The sequence below is a fragment of the Pseudonaja textilis genome, chromosome 5 (genome assembly GCF_049901715.1).
Source record: "Pseudonaja textilis isolate UNSWEBS1 chromosome 5, rPseTex1.2, whole genome shotgun sequence".
NCBI lineage: Eukaryota > Metazoa > Chordata > Lepidosauria > Squamata > Elapidae > Pseudonaja > Pseudonaja textilis.
Window position 1 is genome coordinate 68,136,509 of NC_141994.1, and position 27,131 is coordinate 68,163,639.

A 27,131-nucleotide genomic window follows, 5' to 3' on the forward strand; every position below is an offset into this window, starting at 1 on the left:
GGGCTGCTAAGTACCTGATAAGCTGGTAATAAATCAAGCACTCCTGGTGGCTGACACGGGGCCTGTTTCGCAGGTTTCAATCGTTTCCCTGGCTATTTTTGTTCTTACTCGGCCAACAATCTTAGTAGCTGCGAAATTTAATGTATGTTCTTAATTCACTGCAATGTGAGGCTACCAATGAATTTGGGTTTTTTCATCCGACCGTTGACTTGCGTTCTTGCAATCTGGGGCTTAGCTTCCTCCCTTGATAGCCACAGGGGCATCCCATGCAGGAAATCTTGCTAGATTACATTTGAAGTATCTCACACCTCCAAGCGATCTTTGTAATGCATGATTTGGCCTCTTATGGTAGCCTATGTGCGATGCCCACTTGCCGATCTCGGAAACTGTTCTGCTGCTTCCGAAGTGTTTTTGATGTATGGCACGGTGTGCCATATAGTTTGTTGTGTACCTTCTTTCCTCCTTTCTCTCCCTTGTGTGTTGCTCAGGCATCTTGTAATAAATGCTTGTGGGTATCCATTCTGCCTGAATTGTCCGCCTGCTCTCCAGAAATACTTGTTCACTAGGAATCGTCCACTTGGATGCCAAATATTGAATTCAGAAAGCTCCTTAATATGAAAGGAACATTATTTCATTTGTAGAAGGGCGGGTTCTGATTCTGCAGCAGTTCACATCGAAACCTTGAATATTGAGGCCCCTGATCACCTCTCAGTTTTATCTTCATTTGTCCATATATTTTGAGCTGGATTTCTCCTCTGGCCAATAAATGCCTATCCCCTTTATGATCAAAGTGCTGTAAGTACATACTGAATACGTTATCTAGTCTTCTAAAGTATAATGCTAATATCGCACTGGTCAGAGTAGGCTGAGGTAGGGATTAGATGGTTGTTCAGAGAGTCCAAAAATAAAAGCAGGCAAAGAACTCTCCCCATTTTTTCTTAAAAGCTATTTTTAAATGACAGGCGATCGGGGTTGACTTTCATTTGTGTAAATCTAAATGAGGAAGCGATACCTGATTACTTCATAAAGACCAAAGTGTTTGCTTGGCAAAACGGACCAGTTTCTACCACACCTGTTTTGAAGTGTGGTTTGGAGGGAAATAGCAAAGGACGACTTAATTTCCACTGGATTGGTGGGAGGAATAGATTACACAACTGATTCACAAGCCAAACTAATCCAGAAACATTGAAAACCCTTACAGCATCATGAGAACAAGTATTTATCTTGCCCTTTCTCTGTGTAGGGTTGTGTTTCTCAACCATAGCAGCTTGAAGATGTGTGGACTTCAGCTCCCAGAATTCCTGAGCCAGCATGGAATGGCTCAGGAATTCTGGGAGTTGAAGTCCACAGGTTGTAAAAGGGCCGTAGGTGCCAACCCCCTGGTATAGAGGCATGCTAAACCAAGCTAGGAGTGTCTTCTCCAAAATGTGATTTTAAAAAAGTCAACGTAGTGGTCACAAATATGTAATTAAGGCCCCTCCTGTTTTTGTGTACAATCCAAACCCTGTCTGAGTTTCTGACTCCCTTTCTCAACATCTTATATTTTCCCTGTTGTTTGGAATTGCACCAGCAACTTTGACATTGTAGAATCATTTGTATTTATTTATTTATCATTTGGCATAAGAAACACGGATGTACCATGCATATTAGCATTTCACCTAAATTAAAAGCACAGTAAAAAAAGAATGTTAAAACAGATCTACGTACAGATATACTAAAGTCTAAGCCAGGGGTCTCCAAACTTGGCAACTTTTAAGACTTGTGGACTTCAACTTGCAGGAATTCTGGGAGTTGAAGTCCACAAGTCTTAAAGGTGCCAAGTTTGGAGACCTCTGGTCTAAGCTGTCTGCCCTCAGCTTACAATCAGTCACGATGTGATCTACTGTTTGAAGTGGGACTTCGCATTGACACTGAGGGGGGACGACACTATGCCCCATTTATTGCTGGTGTGGCAGTTCAGAACCTAGTAACTTTTGGGTAGCGTCGTCTATACAGGTAGCCCTCGATTTTACAACCACAATTGAGCCCAGAATTTACGTCAAGTGAGAAATTCGTTAAGTGAGCTTTGCCCCGTTTTATGACTTTTCTTTGTAAGTGAAGCACTGCAGTTCTTAAATTAATTCACACATTTGTTAGGTGAATCTGGCTTCCCCGTTGACTTTGCTTGTCAGAAGGTCACAAAAGGGGATCGTGTGACCCCAGGATGCTGCAACCGTCACAAATGTGAGTTCAGTTACCAAGCATCCAAATACAAATCACATGACCATACGGATGCTGCAATGGTCGTAAGTGTGAAAAATGATCATATGTCACTTTTTTCAGTGCCGTTGTAATTTCAAACGGTCACTAAAGGAAGTGTTGTAAGTCGGGGGGCAACCTGTATAGCTTCCTGCAGCTGGGCATTCAGCAACCCATGTGGCTTTCCATTGGGAATCGATGTTAAAGTTGTTATGCAGATGTTGTACAAGTGGCAGCGAGAGCTTCATAGATTTGAATCTTCTAATTGATAAGTGGGGAAGGTCTCTGTGGTCCACAAGGAGAGAGTTGTTCCTAATCTATATATATAAAGCGAAATACCACTCACACCTCACCACAAAATTTCCAGAACCGTAAAACCTACAAACCTGATATTTGGCACGTATGCTCCTCTTGGCTTCTAGGTGCTCACTAAGAAAGGATTTTTCAAAATGAGCATTAGCATTTCCTATATTGTTATTATTAACATGCTCTGATGCTAAGGAGTTCTACTCCCCCTCCCTACCTGAAAAGAAATCTGTTCCAAATCAAAACACCAGCAGAGGAGAGGAGTTTCAGTTTTAGTTTCAGAGCACCAAACAGCTTTAGTACAGAACAGTTGAGCTAAGCCACGCCTACGCCCCTTGCTGCCTCCTTGCTCATACAGCAAATACTGCTTCAGTTTCCAAACAGCCCTCAACTCTCACATACTGACAGTCTGCTAGCCAGATGAATACGGACAGATGCTGGTAGGCAGAGGCAGAATCCCGCCCCCCTTATTTTCCTCCCCAAAAACTAAGCCCGACCACATAGTTTCGTAGCAAAGCACAGGTATCGAGCTAGCTATTCTCTTACTAGTGTATCTTGCCTTCAGAGCTAGATGGCTCAGAACAGGAAGCCAGCAAATGGTGTTTTTAATGCATCTGTTTAATGCATCCTCATGTTGTCCTTGAGTCTGGTGTCTAACAGCTGTTAAGCCATCCAGGGGCACAATATTCTAATGCAAAGTGGACCAGCCCTAATGCCGATGACCTGAGGGTGGCAGCTGAGGTTTCCCCTTTAGTTCAACCTAATTTCTGGAGTGTGTTCTTCCTAGTTTTGATTTTTGCCCCCATGTTCTCTAGATGTATCGTATAGGAAAGAGTCCGATCCAAGGTGCTTTGGATTAGGGTTGCAGGGGAGCAGGTTGTTGTTTGCGTAAATCTTTGGAGCTTCATTTGCTAGCTTGTTTATTCAGACAGAAGCACGAAATAAACAAGTGTTTGTGTACATAACGACGAATATGTACTAATAAGCTGTCGGTAATAACCTTACATTGGAGTATATAGGTGGATTGCATAATGATTTCATTAATCATTTCTCAGCATTATAGAATGGCCTGGCAACTGAGAGAACCCAGTGAGTTTGAAAAGCTAAGCATGGTTGGGCTTTATTAGTATTTGATGAAAAACTATCAGGAAACTAGCTGGAAGAGGTAACTTAATGTTAACCTGAATCTCAAAACCTAAATATAGTTACTTTTAAGGTAAAGGTAAAGGTTCCCCTGGCACATACGTGCTAGTCGTTTCCGTCTCTAAGGGGCGGTGTTCATCTCTGTTACAAAGCCGAAGAGCCAGCGCTGTCCAAAGACGTCTCCGTGGTCATGTGGCTGGCATGACTAATTGCCGAAGACGCACAGAACGCTGTTACTTTCCCACCAAAGGGGGGAAATTATTTTTCTACTATTTTTCTACTTGCATTTTTACATGCTTTCGAACTGCCTGGTTGGCAGAAGCTGGGGCAAGTAAGGGGATCTTACTCCGTTACATGGCCCTAGGGATTCGAACTGCCAAACTGCTGACCTTTCTAATCGACAAGCTCAGCATCTCAGCCACTGAGCCACCACGTCTCCTATACTGTTACCTTTAGGACCTGCTTAATTCTGAGTTTACAAAGGCAGAGCTTTTTTTTTTTTTTCATTCTTTGAAAAACAGTCTTTGATGAAGAGGAGACATAGCTAACCATTTACCAAGTGAGGGAGGGATATCTGGATCTTCTGAACCTGGAGTTCTTTCAAAAACAGCCCGTTCTTTCCCAGGGATTAGGGAACAGGCACTTCCATGTAACATGTTCCACTGTAAAAATTCTAATGCTGCCCATGTGGTCACCGATTCATTCCACAAGTGGCTGGAGTAGTGCAGTTTACGAACTATACAGTCCGTGGGAGTTAGGCCGCATTCACATTTAATAATAAATAAATGGGCCATATTAGTTGGAGAACTCTGTCCAGAGACAAGATACACGCTGTATTCTGTCATGCAAACTGCATCCAGAAGTAGCATAGAACTAGTGACATCAAGCGATGGTCTATACAGGTAGTCCTCAATTTACAACCATTTGTTTAGTGACCGTTCAAAATTACAACGGCACCAAAAAAAGGGATTAATGACTGTTTTTCCACACTTATGACCATTGCAGCATCCCCGTGGCCACGTGATCAGAATTCGAACGCTTGGCAACTGGCAGGTATTTAGGATGGTTGCATTGTCCTGGGGGGCGGTCAATGATCACCTTTTGGGACCTTCTGTCAAGCAAAGTGATTGGGGAAGCCAGATTCATTTAACAACCGTGTCACTAACTTAACAACTCCAAGGATTCACTTCACAATGGTGGCAAAAAAAGTTGTAAAACGGGGCAAAATTTACTTAATAACTATCTTGCTCAGCAGCAGAAATTTTGGGCTCCATTGCAGTCATAAGTCAAGGACAACTTGTATATACTATAGAACAGGGGTCTCCAACCGTGGCAACTTTAAGACTCGTGGACTTCAACTCCCAGAATTCTGGGAGATAAAGTCCCCAAGTCATAAAGTTGCCAAGGTTGGAGACCCCTGCTGTAGAAGCAATGTAAAAAGTACCCACTTCTTATTTGTGTTTGAGGATAGATCCCTACATTTTAGGGCATTTGAAATATCAGGCCTTTGCTTATTTAGATGAAACTCAAGACACTCCAGGAGTCATTAAAAAAAACCCTAAAGGACTTTTACAGCCTGTTGTGTTTTGTATGATATGCTAAATAAATACTGTACCTAAGTGGCAAATAAATACATAAATTCTGCCTTTTCCAAAGTTTACATGTTGGTTTTGTCTTCTGGAGGTGGGGGGGGTGGGGGGAGAACAGTGTGATTTGTTTTATATTTCATTCTCTGCTTGTTCCACCAAAAGGTGAAATGTAGTTGAACTTATTCCTGGAAAGAGAAAGTTTGCAGCTGCTGCCAGACTTTAGTTTTTACTCAGCTCTGTATGTGCTCCTTGTTCATGGAACCTTAGAAGCCATTCAGGGCAATGCATGTGGAGCACTTCGATGGCACATCGCTCTGGTGGCGCTGTTAAATTATTGTGGGGGGTTCCGTCTCTCACATCGATCTAATACGCAGGATCAGTGATCAGGAAATCAGGTGAAATTTGATTCTGTTGCTTCTTCCTTTCAAGGCAGATCCTGATCTTTACTTTCTTTTGTTGACAGTCACAATTTCATTTTCCCAGTTCCCTACCTTCACCCTGATTGTCTCTAAATTTTCTGCACTACTCGTTCATTTACATTTAACCAGGGGCATTTTCCCAATAATATTCAGGCCATAAGCTGTGCTTTCAGCAGGGGCCTTGTCATAAGTCTTTATTTTATGCCCCTGTTCCACTTTTGCAGCAAGGCCCTTAAAACAACTTGAATCAGGGGTGTCAAACTCAATTTCATTGAGGGCGGCATCAGGGTTGTGTTTGACCTTGGGTGGGGTGGGCTGAGGTAGGCGTGGCCAGTTTGACATCACTCATGTCGGGGGCACCTCTGGTGGCCTGGGTGGAGCTGGGGGACCAATGTCTCTTTCCTTCCTTCCTTCCTTCCTTCCTTCCTTCCTTCCTTCCTTCCTTCCTTCCTTCCTTCTTTCCTTCCTTCCTTCCTTCCCTTTTTTCCTTCCCTCTTCCCTGACAGCCTGCTACAACCCTCTGCCAGCGAAAACAGAGTCCCGTTTTCCCTGGCAGAGGCATCACGGGCTGGTCCTTGCTGTTTCTAGGGAGGCCCCGCGGGCCAGGTCTTAACTTTGACACCCCTGGTTTCCATGGTTCTTCCAATTTCTGCTTGCTCACAAGTGTTCAGCTGCTGTGATTATACCAGATTGACACCATGCAGTAATATGAGCAAATAAGCAAGGATGGTGGGATTATCTGATCTGTGAATGATTGGTGAGCGTCACCAAGCAACGATCAAAAGTTACCCTGGAGTAACTGAAATGAAGAAATCCCAGTGTTAGATAACATCGCTTAAGAAATTGTTTTATCCATTTTTATCAGTCACTAGCTGGGTAAATAGAAGCGGGGGTGGTGGGGGCTGCTACCAGTTCACCCTGTTTCAGGTGAACCTGTACCGAACCGATAGCTAATTTTATGGCCAGTCTGGCAAACCGGCAAATCCCACCATTGGTTGGCCCCTCCTCTCCCAGGAGTCCCCATGTGGGCCATTTTGGATCCCAGGTAAGTACAGGCCCCACGCGGAAGCTCTGGAAGGGCAAAAAATGGGCCTCCTGGAGGCTCGGGCCTCCAGATGGCTTCTGGAGCCTGGGGAGGCTGTTTTTGCCCTCCCGGAGGCTCAAAGAAATCCTCCAGAGCCCAGGGAGGGCAAAAACGGCTCTCCCACCATGATGCAGGAGGCCGACTAGGCCATGCCCACCATGGCCACGCACACCCAGCAACCAGGCAGAGAACCCATCAGTTAATGGATCTTGAAAGAATTCTAAAGAAGACTAGGTAAAGGTAAAGGTCCCCCTCGCACATACATGCTAGTTGTATTTGGCTCGAGGGAGCGATGCTCATCTCCGTTACAAAGCCGAAGAGCCAGCGCTGTCCGAAGACGTCTCCCTGGTCATGTGGCCGGCATGACTAAACGCTGAAGGTGCATGGAACGCTGTTACCTTCCCACCAAAGTGGTCCCTATTTTTCTACTTGCATTTTTACGTACTTTCGAACTGCCAGGTTGGCAGGAGCAGCTGGGACAAGGAATGGGAGCTCACTCCATTATATGGCGCTAGGGATTTGAACCGCCAAACTGCCGTCCTTTCTGATCAACAAGCACAGCGTCTTAGCCACTGAGCCACCCCATCCCTCTAAAGAAGACTAGCATGGTATGAAACTAAGCAGATATCACTGCGAATCATCACAGATATGAATCAGTCACCAAACGGTTAGATTTGGATCACATGACCATGTTTTTTTTTTCTGCAGCAGTCATAAAGCGTGAAAACTAGTCACTTTTCTGTGCCTTTGCAACTTTGAGCAGTCACTAAATGAATGATTGCAATTCAAAGACTACCTGTACCAAAGCTACTCTACTTCTGAAGAGGCTTTCTGATAGGCGTGTATGCTTTCTAGCTTAATTCTTTTAAAAACCATCCCTCAACGTTCATTAAAACAGCATCAAGTCTTGTAGTTGCCGCCCACAAGAATTTTAATACTTGCTGAATTGGAATGTTTGGGTATTTCCAAGAGAGCTAGCACACGGCAACGCAATCTTCTACAGCTTGTTTTTTTGGGAAGCCTGCGTGGAACAAGTTTTTTGTTTTTGTTTTACTTTTTCTTTCTTTCTTTTTTTCTTTTTGACCGGGAACATTCTGTCTTATGTGCATATTTAATAGTTGCAACCCAACTACTTTTTTATCCCAGGACAATATCATTTTGATATTCTGTTCTTGTTGCTGTATTCATTGCTGTCCTTGATGTTGGTTCATCTCAAACTGTTGCAAAAGACGTTTACTGAAGACTTGTTTCTTCTGGAGTGGAATGCTGGATGTGTAGGCTGGGATGGGAAATACTTGCGCGTCGTTCACGCTTCACCAATGGCACCATTGTTTTAAAGCTCTATAGACAGCAAAGCGGGGCTACATTGAGCCGAGTGTTCGAAGGAATTTGATATTCAAACCTTCCAAGTGATTTGAAGGTCTCGTTTTTTTTTTTTTTTCCCAAGCAAAAGAAGAAAGACGGGTGTCACCTCCTTTGCTTTGGATTTTTCTGCACGCGTGAACAGAATGGACTTTGTATGATTGATTGTTGCGGGGCGATCTGGAAATAGAGGTTCTTGCTCAATGAGGACTAAAACTGTAAATAGGATTCAGGGCCGCTCAAGGAAAGCGAACTTCTATGGTAAAATACAATTCCAAAATTAAACTGCATGCTTTACTGACTTATTCTTAGTATCATAAGGAAGCACTTTGCTTCTGGTCTATCTCTTTCAACTGCTTTCCTTTAAAATAAGACTTGTGCAGATAACTTTACTTAGAAATGATTATCAGTGTAAGATATGTATTTTGTATGTAGTTTACCTCAAAATGTACTTTTAAAAGAGGAGTGGATTTGGTTCCATATCTCTTAAAAGTATTTTATGCATTGACCTTTCTGTATAAAATGCTAGAGAGGAAAAAACACAGGCACTGCGCCAATAATCTTCTACCATAATACCTTTTTAAAAAATTTGTAATCCTTATTTTCTTGTGGATGATGCTAAATGGAAGAATTATGGAATCAGCTGCTAGATAACTACATGGTTTATCACAAGCCAGACTATGTTGGGGGGGGCATGACTCTTTTAGCTTTGGTGTCCAAATTGCTTGTTTCTCAACCATATGAAGTGCTCACTTCACTGCCATCAATCAAGCCTTCTTGTAGATGTGCTAGCTAATTGTGAAATCTAATGCTAAAACCCAAGTATTACAGAAACTCAGGTAATTTGTGGATAATAATTATCTTCAGTAAGTCATTTGCTCCACCCTCTGAGCCATGGTGTAGTATCTGGCTTAACCTGCCAGGTACTGTTTTGTATTGGTATTGTTTTGGGGTGTGGGGCTGGAGAAAATTCCAGGAGATATCCAAAACTTGAGATCTGCCCATTTCTTTTACTGAAAAGCATAGGTAGTATCTATCCATGGGATGTCCCTTAATCTCCCGTCCAACCTCTGACCAGATTCAGATCTGCCTAGTTTCACCCAAGCCCTGTGTTATGTTCCTTTGTCATCCTAAGGAATTTTAGTCCCCTGGTAGGAAGGCTTTGAAAACAGCATTGCAAATAACAAAGATCTTAATGGTGCGCTGGTGGTCAGGAGTTTATGCCGCTAAATTGTTTAATGGATAAATGAGGAAACAAGGAATTTTGGTAATGCTACATGGAATTAAAATGGATCCACTCCAGAGATTGAGGAAGGCAGCAAATTCAGCAGCATTCCAGAAGAAAATGTTGCATGCCAGTAATTACAGTACTTCACTGCTTTCTCATATCATTAGAAGGGGTTCTTCCCACACTTAAAGGTAGCACATACAGGGGTAGATTTAACAGTTACGCTGATCCGTGTGTCAGTAGCTTCACTTTTCTCAATGGAGTGAGAGCTTTGTAATTTTATGCATGTAGTTTGTGACCCTTAGAGGTAAATGGTGAGCTATTGGAAGATGCCAACGGTTAATTCAAATACATTAGTTTCTGTCTCTTTGTCTCATTGTTGAGTTTTGTATTTTTGGTGCCTCTTCTGGGACTAGTCCACTGTTCTTTTCTGTATCCTTTGCAGACAGATCTTGCATCCATAAGAAATCCTGTGCCCATATGCCTAGGACTTGGTATAAATACTGTGTGTCCCCCCCCCCCCCAATACGACCTATCCTGAAAACAAGCCCTAGCCTTATTTTCATGCCTGGGCCTATTATAAGCCATACCCCCCAAAATATGCCCGAGTTAAGCCCTGCCCAACATATGGTTGTACGAGGTGGGGTGAGTCCCCAGTGTAAAAATCAAGCTAGAACCACTGCACCCAGGCTTCCCACGCCCCGACACCTGTTGTGCCACTGCCCAAATCCTTCTGCAACTGCCTGTGTCAGAATGCCGTGACGCTCATTGCGCTGGTGCCACTGCTCGTGAGAGCAATGGCACAATACACCATGCAACGTCCTGCCACAAGTGGCTGCATCAATGTGATAAGCCACCTAGGATCTGCCCATGAGTGGCTGCAGAAGTCAGGGAGTGGCACAATAGGTGTTAGGGCGTGGAGGCACGGCTGTATAAGGTAAGTGGGTCAAACATCCCCTGAAAAATAAGACCTGGTGCTTATTTGGGGGCCCCAAAAGAGAAGCCTTATTTTCAGGAAAACATGGTAGACGGGAGTGCCTAACTAGCTATCATTATTGCAAGGTTTCTCTGCTCTCTCAAAAGGAACCTGTATTATGTCATAGAGCCCTGTGGAAGATTCTTAGTGGTTGGGATAAAAGCTGTACCGGGCACTTCTCTCTACAACATCTCTTCAGAAGTAGCCAAGAACAGTGCTGGAAGTCGTTATGGGGAGAAAGGAATGGGGGCTACCCTTAATCTGCTCAATTTTGGCAAGATGGGTAAACGTGTTCATTTTGTTAATAAGGTTAATTCACTTATCCTTCCTTTATAACAATGGTAGGCTTAAATAACAAAGCGAAGTGGAATGAGACAATTTACTACCAATTTCCTGATTAGAGTGTTGGCTTTATGACCTAAGAATGTTAGTACATGAGATTATGGTAAGAATGTTGTTGAACAAACAGAACAGAATGATGCCACCATAAATTTAAGCACACAGTCATTGCTCAAGGAGTCAGACAAGTGATTGTTATTGCCTCTAAATAGCTGCCATATTCAAACAAATTGGCTTAGAGATAGATGCAGCTGCTTTCCCGCTCTGTTTATCAGTGACCACATAATTTATAGTTTACTATTGTTCAATGCAGATTGCAGCTGAGGGTTGAAAAAGTCAGAATTGGAGTGTTTGGGTATTTCCAAGAGAGCTAATACAATTTTATATAGCTTGTTTTTGTGAAGCCTGCACGAAACAAGTTTTTGAATACACTGAGCCCAGCTTATGATCTGCTGGATGTTTCATGTTTTATTTTTTACAGGATCCAATCTAAGTTGGTCAACGGGACCAAAAGTTCGTTCTTCCAAGCTTTGGGCTTGCGCTGGATGGAGCGCGTTGTCAGGGAAATTCCTGTGTTGCAGAGGTGGTATTCAGCAGGTTCTGACCGGTTCTGGAGAACCAGTAGCAGAAATGTTGAGTAGTTCAGAGAACTGGCAAATACCACCTCTGCCTGGAGATTGTACAGTATCCTTCCCCTGCCACGCCCACCAAGCCACGCCCACAGAACCAGTAGTAAAAAAAATTGAATTCCACCACTGATATGTTGGGTTCTATGTGTTGTATTTATATTGTTCCTGGTTTTTTTTTTAGTTTGCTGTGAGAGGTGTAGTATAATAGTGAACTATTAAACCTTCATCTTCGTTCTCTTCACCAAAAAAGATTCAATTTTAACACTAATTAATATTACATGAGTATGTAGGATTTTATGTCAGATTATTACATAGTGTAATACATACATGGTAGCTATCAGGAATAGCACCTGTCTCATGCTTTTTCTCAGTAACATGTGATCGATAACATTTTGCAGATTAAAAAATGACCTGCACGTATGATTATTACATAAGATTTCTGGCTATTGTGTAATATATTCTTAGAAACTAGGGATGAGCCTAAATCAGATCTAAACCAAATCTAATATAGTTTTAATCATTGGGATCCAGAATCACATTTGGCTAGTTCATTTGGGAATTTTGAAAGTGATCGTTCCAACGGATCTAGACACTTACTAGCATGTTGAGGAAGGTGGGCTGGCCAGTGCCTTGAAACTGAGAATGGGCTTGATTTATTACAGTGAAATAATTAACAAAAGGATTGATAGCCTTTTCTGTCAAGGGCTCATCAGAACATCCTGCAGAGAGTGTGGGATAGAAACATGAAGCTACTCATCAACTTCCTAAATTGTGCTGCACCAAAATTCTAATTCCAGCCTATAGCAATCTGCAAAAATCCTATTTGCATAAAGACTCTTTATTCCTACGTTGGCTAATTGAAAAGCTTCAGGGATTCAGGCTTGGCCCTGAGACCTCTAATTTGCCAGACTCTGCAGTTTACTTCTTTTGCTGAAGAAGGCAGGGGAATTGGAGAAATGAGATTTCCTTTATCTTCTGATTAATATTCACTGAGTCTGATGTCTCCCTGTCTCCTTCATTTCACTTCCCTGTTGACTCTGTTGGTGAGTCAGACCATTATTTCTGTCACTTGTGTTTATATGTACTGCTTTTTTTTTTCTTCCTTTTTTGGATGACTGAATGTCTTCTCGCTCAGCAGCAGCCTGTGATCATTAGGTGACCCCAGTGATCCAGGGAGAAAACAAGAGCACCTTGAGCTGCCTGAAAATTTTCTGATCTTCACGCTTTTCTGAATCTGATCTGATTTGTTTTTTTTTCAGCATTGGAGGGCAGCCGCTTCCAGCATGGATAATAGCTGCGCTTTGTTATCTACCTCAAGCACGGCCAATTTGCAACCAGGAGGAATGTAAAAATAGAGCACGTGCTTCTGAGAAGCCATGAGACCTACTCATTCCTTGGCAGAAATAATAGGGCTGGTGAAAGCGAGAGCTTTTCAAAGTTTCTGCCTTGTCGGGAATCTTTGCTTCCCTAGTTGGTCTGCCGAGGAATCTTTGCACCTTAGCCACAAAACACTTTTTGCATCTCAGTGGGAAAGTGATCTACATCACTAGAACATTTAGCAGGTTTATTACGTCGGCATTATTGCTTAATTTAACTGGAATAGAGCTGGAAGGGACCTTGGAGGTCTTCTAGTCCAACCCCTTCCTCAAGTAGGACACCCTATACCATTTCAGACAAGTGACTGTCCAGTCTCTTCTTAAAAACTCCGGCGATGAATCGATCTATGCTCTGGCTGTTGTTAGCTTTGAGGGTGTCTTTGGTGGCCTGGTTCCCTTTTACCGCTAACAGATACAGGTATTCCTCAATTTACGACCACAGTTGAGCCCAACATTTCTGTTGCTAAGTGAAATGTTCGTGAAGTGAGTTTGCCCCATTTTACAACTTTTCTTGCAAACATTTATTAAATGAATTACTGAAGTTGTTAAATTAATGACCCGGTTGTTAAGTGAATCTGGTTTCCCACAAAGCCTTCGCTTGTCAGAAGGTTGCAAAAAGGTGATCACGTGACTCCGGGACACTGCGACCGTCACAAATGTGAGTCAGTTGCCAAGCATCCAAATGTAAATCTTGTGACCACGGGGATGCTGCAACGATTGTAAGTCTGAGAAATGATCATAAGTCACTTTATGCAGTGCTGTTGTAACTTCGATCAATCACTAAATGAACAGTTATAAGTCAGGGACTACCTATTTTGCAAAAAAAAGTTTCTTAATGAAACAAACCTAACTATGGTGCCACAAAATAGTTAGAAATGGTGTAAGATCTCCTGCTTGGGTGCGGAGTTGGACTAGATGAACCACAAGGTCCCTTCCAACCCTGATTGTCTGTTATGTGTTAAAATATTGAGAAGAAGTTGAGTATTGACTGGTGTTCCTTCCCACCATTGCTAGCCATCTCGTGGAGGGTCTCAGTGTGAATTTATCTGGGGTCCAGAGATTCCAGCAGTATGGCCATATAGCTGTATGTCTAACCAGAGTCACTTCAAATTCTGTCCTTTAGTAGAATCTTTTCTTTATTCCATATTGCATAGATACGTGTTGTTGCTAGTTTAATGGCATATTTGGTGAATGAAGCTAGCCTCTCCTAAATTGGAGCCCTCCGTCTAGGTGGGAATTAATTAGTGGTAGTTCAATGCCATCAAGAAGGTAGGTTTTCTTAAACTCTAAGGTTACAGATGAGAGTCTGGAAAACTTGTGAATGGGGTGGATACAAAAGAAAGACATTCTGGTTTCTTGAGTTCGTCTTTAGCTTGAGTCAAACAAGAAACTTGATTATCGAATTAGCCCGTTTTCTGAGACTGCATGGGATACTGAGGTATGAGGTAGTCAAATAGTTTGGATTCACAAATAAGCTAATTAGTCCCCTGTGTCTGTGAATGTATTGTGTCCTGATTCCGTATCTCACAAATTAAAAATGAAATGAAACTATCCATTGTTAGTACATTGTACAAATGCAGTTGCGTGTTCATTTTATTGAACTATTAAGCATATTATATAAACTCAACCAATATGATTAATAATAACATGGGGACTATTTCTCTTTAAATTGATTACAAAAAAAATATCTTCCAGATAGTTTTTTTGTACATAGAAATTCAAACTCAGAAATTAGAATTAAGGAATTTTGTTATAAATCATGCATTGTTAACAGTAGATTGAAATCCAGATATTATCCTATATAAATGAAGGCTTAAGAATAAGCCAAGCATCTCTTGCTATTGATGATATATTATCTTTATATTTTATTGGAAGTGTTATTCAAACTTTCTGCTTTACTGCTTATATTCTTTAAATAAGATGCATTTTGCCACAGATTTTAATTTTCTGAAGCGCTAACTTGAATCAGTTTTACTAATACAGTATTTTGAAAAAACAAAACGCTTTGTGTTATAGGTTGCCAAAACTACCAAAATAGGTATGCAAAAATATTGCAAAAGGCGACAGATGAAAAGTTGTCAGTTTAAACGTCCAATGCTTAAAGACACCCTTTTTGAAACCATCAGTATTATGTTGATAAAGAAGAAACATTTCTTTTATATAGTTCTTTAAATGCTGATTGTCAAAAAAACAGATAGATAGAACCTGCCCAACTGTATCCTTTCTTTTTTTCCCCCCAGGTTCTGATGTTGAACAGGATGCTGCTGTCAAACTTGCTCAAGAACGTGCTGAGATAGTTGCCAAGTACGACCGAGTAAGTTTGTGTAATTCTTAAATAATTGTGTCATGGGCTCTTCTGCTTTCTTGAACTGAGTAAGGAGCGGCTCAGATGATCAGAGGATGAACAAACAAATACACACCAACACCTGCTCCATTATCTCACTCGTAGCCAATCATTGTTTTCTTAATTAGCTGTTGTACCAACATGTTGTAAGGGGAAGAGCAGGATAGCATAAAAAGATTCACCCCGATTCCAGGTAGGAAATAGAGCCTACCTTATTTTGTAATAAGGAAGGCTGAGAGCCAAAGATTTGAGGCCTTTGAACTGGAGAGGACTCCTGCAAGTCCCTTGGACTTCAAGGCGATCAAACTGGTCAGTCCTAGAGGAGATCAACCCTGACTGCTCCTTAGAAGGCCAGATCCTGAAGATGAAACTCGAAAGACTTTGTCCACCTAATGAGAAGGAAGAGCTCCCTGGAGAAGAGCCTAACGCTGGGAAAGATTGAGGGCAATAGAAGAAGAAGGGGACAATAGAGAATGAGGTGGCTGGATGGAGTCACTGAAGCAGTAGGTGTGAGTTGAAATGGACTCCAGAGAATGGTAGAAGACAGGAAGGTCTGGAGGAATATTGTCCATGGGGTCGCGATTGGTCAGACACGACTTCGCAACTAACAACAGCAACTATTTTGTAATAATTTCTATATTGCAAAAGATAGGAGGTCTCGAAGGAAGAAAAAGACTGGTTGCAATATTCCAGGCATGGTCTCACTAGGGTTTTATAAAGCAATAGTAGTATTTCATGTGATCTTGATTCTATGCCTCATACAACCCAGGATTGTATTAGCTTTGAATATAAGTTTGAATATGCATAGATGTAGGTAGCTGTGGGAAAGACACTCCAACCCATGGTTCCTTAAGCTTTTGTGGGTAAAAATGAGGTATTCTGAGATTGAGAGCATGCCAGCAGCTGTTGTTATGTGGAACTATAAGTAGCAAAGTTAATAAAATGAATTAACTATCTGTCTTCTCTGCTTTCTATAGGGACGTGAAGGAGCCCAGATCGAGCCTTGGGAAGATGCTGACTACTTGCTTTACAGAGTTACCGACAGATTTGGTTTCTTGCAGTAAGTTTCGTAGCTTGGCAAAGGAATGGCTCACTGTTGGCTTCCTTTTATTCTCCGTTGTGATTTTGCCATGCCTATTTACTCAGAGTATCAATCGTGCACCTTACAGAAAAAAAAATTGCTCTGTGACTAGGGCTCCATTTGGCAAATAAAATTCAAATGGTCTCGCACTGCGCTTTTCATTTATTTATATGCACAGCATTTTTCTTAGTCGGTGATTTAAAATTGATCCAGACTTGGTAATTGAAAAGTATCGGCTTTTGCCTTTTTTGCTGGGTGTAAAATGACCGTAGAGATGTTTTGTTCAAAAACAAAAAACAAAAAACTGGTGACATGTTAGAATAATTTAAAGATAATAGCTGCAGTATTTTTTGTCCTTGATTGGAAAAAAAATAGTTAAATTCTATATGAAATTATCAGAGTCATCTGAATAAATAGTCCTTGACTTATGACCATCCACCTAGTGTCAGTTTGAAGTAACAATTGACCCGAAAAAGAGCACTTATGACCCAATGGTTGCCTCCCCCTGTGCCCCCGCTTCATCCTTCAGGCGCTTAGCAACCTGGCCACAGTTACTTCTTTCGTGTGTTTGTGTAGATGTGTGTATAGGGGGTGTCTTGTTTTCATACAAAAGCATTAACTATGCTTGGTTGCCAAGGCAACATGTGCCAGTTCAAATTAGGACCAGACCGATCTAAGGCCAGATTTCTAGTTTCTATTGTGTTTTCTTATGCGAGTTTACCATTAATTCTGATTTGTTAACCTACCTTACATTTGTGAATGAATCAGGCAAATAGCTATCTCTTAATGCAAGGGTCTTCAAACTTGGCAAGACTTAAGAGTTGTGGACTTCAACTCCCAGAATTCCTGAGCTAACATGACTGGAGGAGGAATTCTGGGAGTTGAAGTCCACAAGTCTTAAAGCTGTCAAGCATGAAGACCCCTGCCTTAATGGAATGGATTTATTAGCTTAACATGATAAATAGAATTTTTGAGGTACTTTGGTATTGCAAGAATCATCTCTTGGCTTATTATCATTCATCCCATGGGTAAAATATGTGAATAAGAGCTGAAAAAAACTATTAGTTCTGGGTAACTGTGGGTGGAATTCCATTCAAGGATGGTTATATAATTCTCGCCTTTGTGCGAACGTTACAGTAAAAAGTTTTGCCATCTCATATTTGGTCCGTAGCTATTGTAAGTACATGGTTTCTGGGTTATCAATTATTAAAATTCAATTTTAGAGCACAGCGTTTGCATATGGTAGCTGGTACTGTGCAAGGGCAAAAGGGTTATTTCTCCTTGTACTCTTATTTTAGAATAAAATTCTCAAACGCGATGTTAAATCTAAGACTGTTATGTGGGTCAGATACATCTGCACAATCAATGGGGAACATTAACGCCTGTAACTCTGAAACAGTAAAACTGAATAGCAGCAAGCCGGCTGCCTTCCTTCTGCTTTTTATAATATTCTGTTTGCCTAATTTTGACCCACCTTCCCATGGAGGAATTAATTTATATTAAAAGTAGCTTTAATTTTCATGAATAATTTATGGAACGTTTTCAAATGAATCTAATGGTATTGACTGGTATTTAAGGCAGAGGAGAGAAGTTCCCAGTTCACACCATTTTCTCCTTTTCATTATTGCAAGATCCTTCAGGCATGGTTTAAGGTCTCTATAAGGCAGGGGGTGTCAAATTCAAGGCCCACGGGCCGGCCTGGCCCGCGCGCGGGGCACTTAGATCTGGCCCGCAGGCTGTCCTGGAAACAGCGAAGGACCAGCCGGCAATGGCTCTGCCAGCAAAAATAGACTCCCAATCTCCATTTTCGGCTGGGATGGCCTCCTGCAACCCTCTGCCAGCCAAAACAGAGCTCGGGAGGGCAGAACACTTACAGGGAGGGGTTGCACGAGGCTGTCCCAGCTCCCAAATGGAGATTGGGAGCCCGTTTTCGCTGGCAGAGCACATAGGCGCCCCTGGCATGAGTGACATCATGCTATCCACACCCACCCTAGTCACAGCCCTCCTCCAGCCCTCCCAACGTCAAACACAACCCTGATGCGAATGAAATTGAGTTTGACCCCCCCGCTTTAAGGGGTTGGGCTAGAAGTCCCTCAAGGTCCCTTCCAACCCAGTGATTCTATGAAATTATATCCTTCTAAAAATCAAAATGCTATAGTAGCCTTCTTTCTACAGTTCATAGAACAGTTTAGAAGAGAACAATGTACAAGCTCACTTGAGTCCATGTTGAAGCACTTGATGTGCCTGACTTTCTTAACCGAGGATTTGTTTTCAAGAAGTCGATTTTCTCCGTTTTAATCATTTTTTTCCCCTTGGGAAGGAATGAGATTCTCTGTCCTTGCTCCCTTGGTTTAGAAGTATATGCTCTTCAAAATATGAACTTGTCCTTAGAGGATAAGCTTATCAAGAAACCTGATCGATCCCCTGGAATCAATGAGAAACAATTCAGAAGAAGAGAATATGTTAGCAATGCAGCCATCCTTATCTGGGGGAAAAAAAAAAGAGCTCACCATTTTGAAGAATAAAAGGAAACGCATAAGAATTTAACCCGTTGCTATTGGAAATGTGGGACTTTCACATGATTTTAGCTAATATATATTCAATTGTTAAAGGTCTTTCTCTTGGATTTAGCTGGGTTTTGTTGCTTTTCTTTATTTGTGTGTGCCTTTGAGTCAGTTTTTGAATACTGGTGACTGCCTGCAGATTTTTTGGTAAGACGTTTTTGAAGTGATTTCTTCAGTTAGGTCAACTATGGCAACTTTATGACCTGTGGACTTCAACTCCCAGAATTCCTGAGCCAGCTTGGTCTACGGCAGGGATGTCAAACTCACAGCCCACAGCCTGGATGCATTATGTGCTGGCCATACCTACCCCGGGGTTAGCAAAGGGGAAAAAAGTTGCAATATGTCATGTGACAACAACTTGACACCATGAGTTTGACACTCCTGGTGTCAATCTTCTGTGGCCATTTGTGGAAGCATTGCTCACCCTCTTATTGACATATACTAAAACTGTATTATGCGTTTCAGGGAGTAGAAATCTATTTTCCATCTTGCCAACATGGTGATGTGTGTGTGTGTGTGTGTGTGAGTATTTACAAAAACCTATAATCTTTAAACATAATGTGTTGCCATAGCTGATGGGGAAACCAAAAGAATATCCTCCTATTCCAAATTACATTAAATGCTCAAACGAAGTAAGTGATTTTCTTTGTTAAAATTATAAGAGGAAAATCCGGAAAAGGAGGCTCAGAGAAGCTTCTTTTGTTGGAGTGGCTATATATATGTGACCTGCCAAGAGTCAATGTAGTGTCAGGTCCAACGAATCAGGACCATACACTAAAGTTCAATACTAAATTGGCACCAGATAAGGATCAATAGAATTCAAGAGGGTTGTACTTAGACCATTTGTGAGAACATAAGGATTTCAGGCTGATGGCTAGTTTAATTCCACCACCCCCAGCTCTGCCTGCTCTTCTACGTCTAGGCCAAGGGTCTTCAAACTTGGCAAATTTAAGACTTGTGGACTTCAACTCCCAGAATTCCTGAGCTAACATAACAGGAGGAGGAATTCTGGGAATTGAAGTCCACAAGTCAAGCTGTCAAGTTTGCAGACCCCTGGTCTAGGCATTTTCTGATTTTTTTGGCACCCTGAGCCCAAAAGATCTGCCATCATTGATGTGGGGCACGTTTTTCTTGGAAAAGCCTTATCTTCATTCTCTCCTTCCAATCTTTTGTCTCACCTGCGTGGAAGAGCCAAATGCTATCCAGCTAGTTGGCATTCCAGTTGCTGTACTTAACTTCAGAGCATTTTCATGTTGTAACTGTTTATGAGACTGTGTGTTTGCTTTCTACAGGCTACGGGGGACTTGTAATTGGGCCCCAAAAGATGTGCCCAAATGGATAATGGATATAAATGGATAAACAAGCCATTTCTAAGTTATATGAACAAATCAGCTGTTTTCATCTGATGCCTTTTCTGCAGGGGGTTTTGTGTAAAGGAGATAATTTGGAGTGTTGTACTATAGTGGTGTGTTAGACCAGGACTTCCCCAACTGGGCAACTTTTAGAAATGAGGACATTAATTCCCAGCATTCACAACAATTCTATTTTAGCTGAGGAATTCTGGAGCTTGAAGTCTACACATTTGGAACTTATCCAGGCAATAAATATTAATTAGAGACTTCTGTTCTCTAATCAACCTACTATAATAGTTTTTTTCAGTACCTAAACCAAGATAATGAAGTGAAATGCCATTAAATATTTTCTTGGCCTGCTCTTTGCTCATGTGTGAAGGATTTACATGGAGTGGCCCATCTGCTGGACTAAATAGAGATTGGTATATTTGACAGCATGCCAGTCTCTATTTGGGAGCAATGTTCCGCCTGAAATAAAAGCTTGAGCTTTTATTGCAGTTGTTGCAATGTTCAAGTCTTTGCCTTGCTTTTACTAGAGCTCCATTAATAACTTTACTCACGTGGACAAAGCCCCTTGATTGTAACATATAATCCCATGCAAATAATGATCCCAGCCACATGATTTGGTATGTCATACTATTTGAGTTAGTAGTCTTAATGGATGAATAATGGCTATCCTTTGATAGTGTTTTTGAAAGAAATATAGACATCAGCTGCATCAGGGTATTGAATACATTTAAAGACCCAACTCCATTTATTTTAAATATACTTTCTTAATAAGCATATACATTAAGAAATTCGGCTTTGTCTTAAAAGTTGCTGTTTTGCCATAAAAAACAGGGAGGTTTATGCTCCCCGTTTGTGTAGGAACCTCCAAACGAATAGTAATATTGCAGTTTTCTGCAGGTACATTCACATGCTCTGTATTAGCCATTGATCAAAATGTCCTGCTTCTGTGCAAAATATGCTGCAAATTGCAGCCCTAACAGACATGTAGCACCACACATAGTGTCTATGAAATCTCCCGCTGCCTGTTTGTTCTTACGGCCATTGATCAGGTCAATCCATATTGGTCTGGTTAATCCAGAGGGATCTGGAAGGTCAGTTTTTCTCCTAGAAAGTCTTAACTGAGATTGGTAGCATTTTTGCAGGATCTCCAAAGAAAGCTCTTTTCTCCTCTGGGCCTTATAAACTAGAGATTGTGGGCGTTGAACTGGAAACCCCTGCATGTAAAATAAGTGCTGTATCTCTGACACTTTATACCAGAGGTCTCCAAACTTGGCAACTTTAAGACGTATAGACTTTAACTCCCAGAATTCTGGCTGAGGAATTCTGGGAGTTGAAGTCCACACGTCTTAAAGTTGCCAAGTTTGGAGACCTCTGCTTTATACTTACACTATATTTGTAGAAGAAAGGACAATACAGAACAACAGACTTGGAAGCTGGTTATAATTTCTCACAGTTGGTTATAATTTGTCACAGATGCCTGATATCAAAAGAATGACTGCTAAAGCAACTCATCCCCATTAGAAAAGAATTGAATCCAGACCTCAAATATTCTAAAAGTTAGATACATTGATTCTTAGTGTGAGTTCTAATTTCAGCACATCAGTCCAGGTTATGTCTAAATTTCAATCCAACCAGGTGCTTTTAATGGCAGATAGCAGTACTGAAATATTTAAGGCCACTGATGATATAATAGAAGCAGAGGGAGTTTATTATGAACGCTGACTAATCCATTTCCATGTGTTTTGAATTCTCACTGGAATGTATCCATTAGAAGTATTCAAACCATATGAATAGCCAGTCAGCAGTATACTATATTAAAATAACCAAAATCTAATTTAACACTGGAGAGAATTATTTTATTTTGGTTATGAGACATGCATGATTAATATCACATTCAGTTTTCATAGTGGCTGTTCCCTCTTGCTTTCTTGACACCACAGTGAAATCCACAAGTCATCATTTATACTAATTAGTTAATTGGAGACATGATTGAAATGCAGAGTCCTAAGAAAGGAAGTGGGAAGGAATAACACAAGGTCAAAGCTGCTAAACACACATTTAGTTATTGAAATCAGATATAATCCCAATGTCAGCACCAATTAGCTGACAAAATGGACTTTATTTAGGATGGTTCTTCCCATTAAATATCTATTTTGAAAGCTAGGTTTTCTACTATGACAGTAAGATGCAATCTTTTCCCCATAATTTTTCCAAGAGGAATGACCTGCACATTTACAGAGAAGGAAGAAAAAACCTTTTTATGCCCGCCATTGGGTGTGTGAATTGGGACAAAAATGTCAGCCTAAATCCCAAAGCTGCTTTTTCAAGAGGCAACTGAACTTTGTTTTTCCTTGAAGACAGTTCACTTTTCATCCAAGAAGCTTCCAGAACTGAAGAAGCTTCTTGGATGGGAAGTGAAACTTCTTCAAGAGAAAACAAAGGAAGCAACTTTGGGACAACCAAGACCTGAATGCCTGAGAAACTCCATACACATATCAACCTAAGATTTGTTAGCCCTGTGAGGTAAACCCAGTCAAGAAAGAAGCCACATGACTGGAACTATTGGCTGTAGTAACAGAATAACAGAGTTGGAAGGGACCTTATAGGTCATCTAGTCCAACCCCTCTCCCAAGCAGGAGACCCTACATCATTTGTGACAGATGGCAGTCCAGTTTTTTTTCTTCAAAGCTTCCAGTGATGAAGCTCCCACAACTTTTGACAGTGATTGTTCTCACTGTCAGAAAATTTCTCCTTATTTCTAGGTTGAATCTCTTCTTGATCAGCCTTTTTTTTTTTTGTACCTACCCCAGGGAGTCTGAATATTTTAATAATATTTCCATGCCTCCCTAGGATCAGCACATGCTCCCTCATCAGTTCTTGTCTTAATATTTTCCGAATGGCTTCTCCTGGCTCATCTCCAAGGCTCCTCACACTCTCAAATCTCTTATATGGGGACCTTCTTTAATTTTAACATCAGCCATGTGAGGTCTTTCAAACTGAGGTTCAGCTGGGTCAAAGTCGCAAAGTGAATGTCCCTGGCTAAGGGTAGATTTGAACCCTAGTCCTTGTTCAGCACCTTAATCGCCATAGTATAGTGAGTCTCAGTTACTGGGAACAAAATCCTATCATCCTTAATGTAGTTTGGTTCCTAATTAGTAAGCATAGGATTGTGGGGAGGCAGACAATAAAACATACAGTATTTGGATGCTGAACATCTTGCTAATATAATTAGTAGATGGATTAATTATTCATTATTTTCATACTTTCCAATTATAGAAGTTCTCACCTTCCTAATTTGGGCAATGATCTATGTTTAAAACTGATTGAAGTGACAATCTGGCATAGTTATTAAACTTTCAGGTATGGTTCAGCTTGGCATAAAGCCAAGTAATTTGGGAATGTAAGCCCAATAAATGCTTGATTGTTTTATGCAATGAATGTGTACTTCTCTGCCTTAGAAGGCCTATGTTTTTGTAAACCCATGAAGTAATCACCCGAAAGACCTTCTAGATTAATTTGCAGTAAAAAAGGGAGTTCTATGCATATTTGCTCAGTGCGGTAGCTTCCTTGAATAAGGCTCGTTTTGTATCGAGAAATGTATTCCAAAAATTTCAGATTAGATTAGAATATCACCGTTATCACTTTAGGACTGGTGAGGTGGCCTAGAGATGGTGCTCTCGCCTCACAATTAGGAAGCTGTGAATTTGATCCTAGGTAGAGGCAGATATTTTTCTGGGCACACCGAGAATATATCTGCTGAACAAAACTCCACATTGGCAACAGGAAGGGCATCCGGTCATTAAAAAAAAACCCCACTCTGCTAGCGGCATTCAGTTGCCCAAACTCCACCCCGCAAGGGATTATGGGGTCGTTAAATGAAGATGATGATGATTAGAATATCATTCTTAGCTATTGTTTGCTTGTGGTTAATTTATAAAATAAAGCCCAGGTGGCTAATGCTAACTCAGAAATCATGGTTGCAGCGACTTCTTTCATAGTAAGAAACCACATTATGTTGCGGCTTAGCCCAGTGGGTGCTCCTAACCTGTATAACTATGAGGTGCTATTCCGGAACCAGTTACAGATAGTCCTTAGTTTACAACCACAATTGAACCCAAAATTTCTCTTGCTAAGTGTGGTGGACTGTGAAATGAGACGCAGGGAAAACGTCTGAGCAGATGCCAGCCCTGAGTAGACCCAGGTACCAGCTTTTATTGAGAACAAAATGCATATACAGAAAACAAGTGACCTCAACAGGATGTTATTTCCACAGGATATATAGGATGAGAATAAACAGGATGAGAATATACATCTGCGGAAATTCCCATGGGAATGGCTCAGCTATTCCCTTGGGAATGGCTCAGCTATATACTATGACCTTTCACTGACATATCTGGTCCTCTGCTTCGCGAGGTCCTAACAGGACAAAAACACCCATAGCAGGCGGAAATGCCCCCCACCAGAGGCATTTTTAGTCCCTAGATCTATGCAAAGCTATACAAGGACCCACAGAATAAAATATATTACCACATTCCTCCTTTTTTATTTATTCAAAGATAGGGGTGTTTTAGTGGCATAATACACAGTTCCTTCGCCGACTTTCGGACTTGGTCCCATACGTTGAAAAGCTGAGGTACACATTTGAAATAGATTAGAATACATTGAATACAGCAACATAACATAATAAGTATAATAACAATTGTCACAACTAATTGAAGCAATGAACGTAACCATGAGCTGTCAGGAAGCCAATCCCATAGCAAAGCCCAAGGTGACTTATCAAAGCCATCTTTTCCTGCTTCGTGTTCAGCTATGCGGTCTTCCATATCGTGAACAGTTTTTGTAATGTTAGGCTCATAATTATGTATGAAAATACAACAATGTGAATGAATTAAAGCACAAACTCCTCCTTTAGCAGCTAATATTATGTCTAAAGCATAACGATTTTGTAAAGTAATTTGGCGAATTTCAGACACTTCTTCATTTAACATCTTAATGCTCTTAACAGTATTATTAAACATAGCAACAGTGAAATTATTTAAAATATGAATATCTCTATAGTTCATAGCTATTCCCAAAGGTGGGATAGAGAGTCTGTGTAAGGTAACTTAGGTAACTCCAATTGACATCTATATTGTCCATAGTCTGAAACAGAAACATTAAACAGGATCAGAGTTGTAGCACAGGCTGAAGATATAATATCCTTATCAGGTCCCGAGTAAAGAATGTCTTGACCCTTATGCCAGGACCAATATGCTGGAAAAGTCAAAGGATGCCGCTGTTTGCAGATTAATTTAGTCTGATTCCCCAAAGGAACCTGCTGCATACAAGTTGATAACCTCAGATAAGCAGTCATCTTTTCCCAGCCTTCACAGCGCCGCGCCTGGATTGCCGGCATCAAGAGAATCAGGAATCACAGGTACGGAATCAGGAACCACAGAAATGCCATCCTGAGAATCAGGAACCTCCTCACTGGCACCTGCGAAGACGCCAGAATGATCAGGCCGAATACATCGACCAGGAACCCAACGAATTTGACCAAGATGTTCTACTGCTGCATAACCACGTCCCCACGTAATCAGTTCAGCGGGAACCCATGCCGGATCCGGAAGGAATCGCACCAACACTCGAGGCCTCACTGCATCTGTAGAAGGAGAAGAAAATGCCTGCTGGCCGCACTCGCAGGGGGTTACCAGACAAATTTAAAAAATTTAAAGTATACAAGGCTAGATTTAATTGATCTTGAATTGCCGGAAGCCCCAGGAGCTTCCTCCTTTTTTATTTAATTTAGCTAACATGTTCTTGAGCGTGCCATTATAACGCTCTACAATAGCCTGTCCTGTGGAATTGTATGGAATTCCAAATTTATGTTCCACAGACCACTGTTTGCAAAACTGATCAAAGACTGTGCTCCGATAAGCTGCACCATTGTCTGTTTTTAAAGTTTGAGGCGTACCAGCAACTGAAAATGTCTTAATGCAATGATTGATGACATGTTTAACCGCTTCACCTCTTTGAGGAGTAGCCATTAGGAATCCTGAATAAGTATCCACAGTCACATGTATATACTTCCAAGGTGCAAATGATGGATACTGAGTAACATCCATTTGCCAAATCATTGAAGGTTTCAACCCCTGGGGTTGACTCCCATAGGAATAGCCGTGCCCTGTTTTGAACAAGTTGGACATTGTTGAATTATGGCAGCAGCTTCTGCAGCAGTAAGCTTGAATTGATGTGCCAATGCTTTAGCATTTTGATGAAAATAACTATGGCTGTCCCATGGCTGGACAGTGAGAACTGAAGTTACCGCACTGTCAGCTTTGGCATTGCCTTGTGATAAAATTCCAGGTAAATTACTATATGGCTACGAATATGGACAACAAAACACACATTCACACGCTGCCCAAACATCCTTGCAACAACAAAAGCAAACGTAGAATATTAGATGATATTCCAGGAGACAAATAAGAACCCGCTACAAAGGGTAACAAGTTATATACGTACAAAGAATCCACTATTAGATTAAAAATCCTGATTTTGAAATTTTTGAAAAGCAAAACTACAGCAGCAAGTTCTGCCTGCTGGGCAGACTTCTGCTCTGATGTCACTTTTGTATGCCAAATTCCAGATTTATCTTTCCAAACACAAGCACCAAACACAAAAATTTTCTCCATCAGTAAAAACTTTAGGAGCATCTGATATACTGATTTAGGTCACACTCTGTCCCATTGATCTCTTTTTTTGCTGACTTTGATCCTCCAGGAGCCCAACATTGCGCTTTAAAATGTCCAGGCTTCCCACAATTGAAAAAAGTTTCTTTTTTAGCATTTCCTGCCTGGAGAGCCAGGGCTAAAGTCTCCATGTTAAAAGTCTGACTCCCCGCCTTCCTACATGCGTTTATCAAATCTGTGATCTCTCGCTTTCCACTCGCAATAAGTGGATTAAGGATCTTTTGCGATCTACATTAGCCTGATCTACTGCTAACTTCAAAAGCAATTCATTCCGGGCAAATTGATTGTCAATTTGCCTTTCAATAGCCACTTTCAACCTGCTAATGAAATTTTCATAGGGTTCATTGTTCCCTTGTTTGAT

General features: G+C 41.2%; 1 protein-coding gene across 1 annotated transcript in view; it reads left to right on the plus strand.

Annotated features, from left to right (window-relative positions):
* USP6NL (USP6 N-terminal like) overlaps nucleotides 1-27,131 on the plus strand; it is a 97,946-nt gene that overhangs the window by 20,490 nt on the left and 50,325 nt on the right. The window contains 2 exon segments of the mRNA XM_087935276.1: nucleotides 14,930-15,003; nucleotides 16,011-16,093. Coding sequence (XP_087791402.1) covers nucleotides 14,930-15,003; nucleotides 16,011-16,093 — 157 coding nt within the window.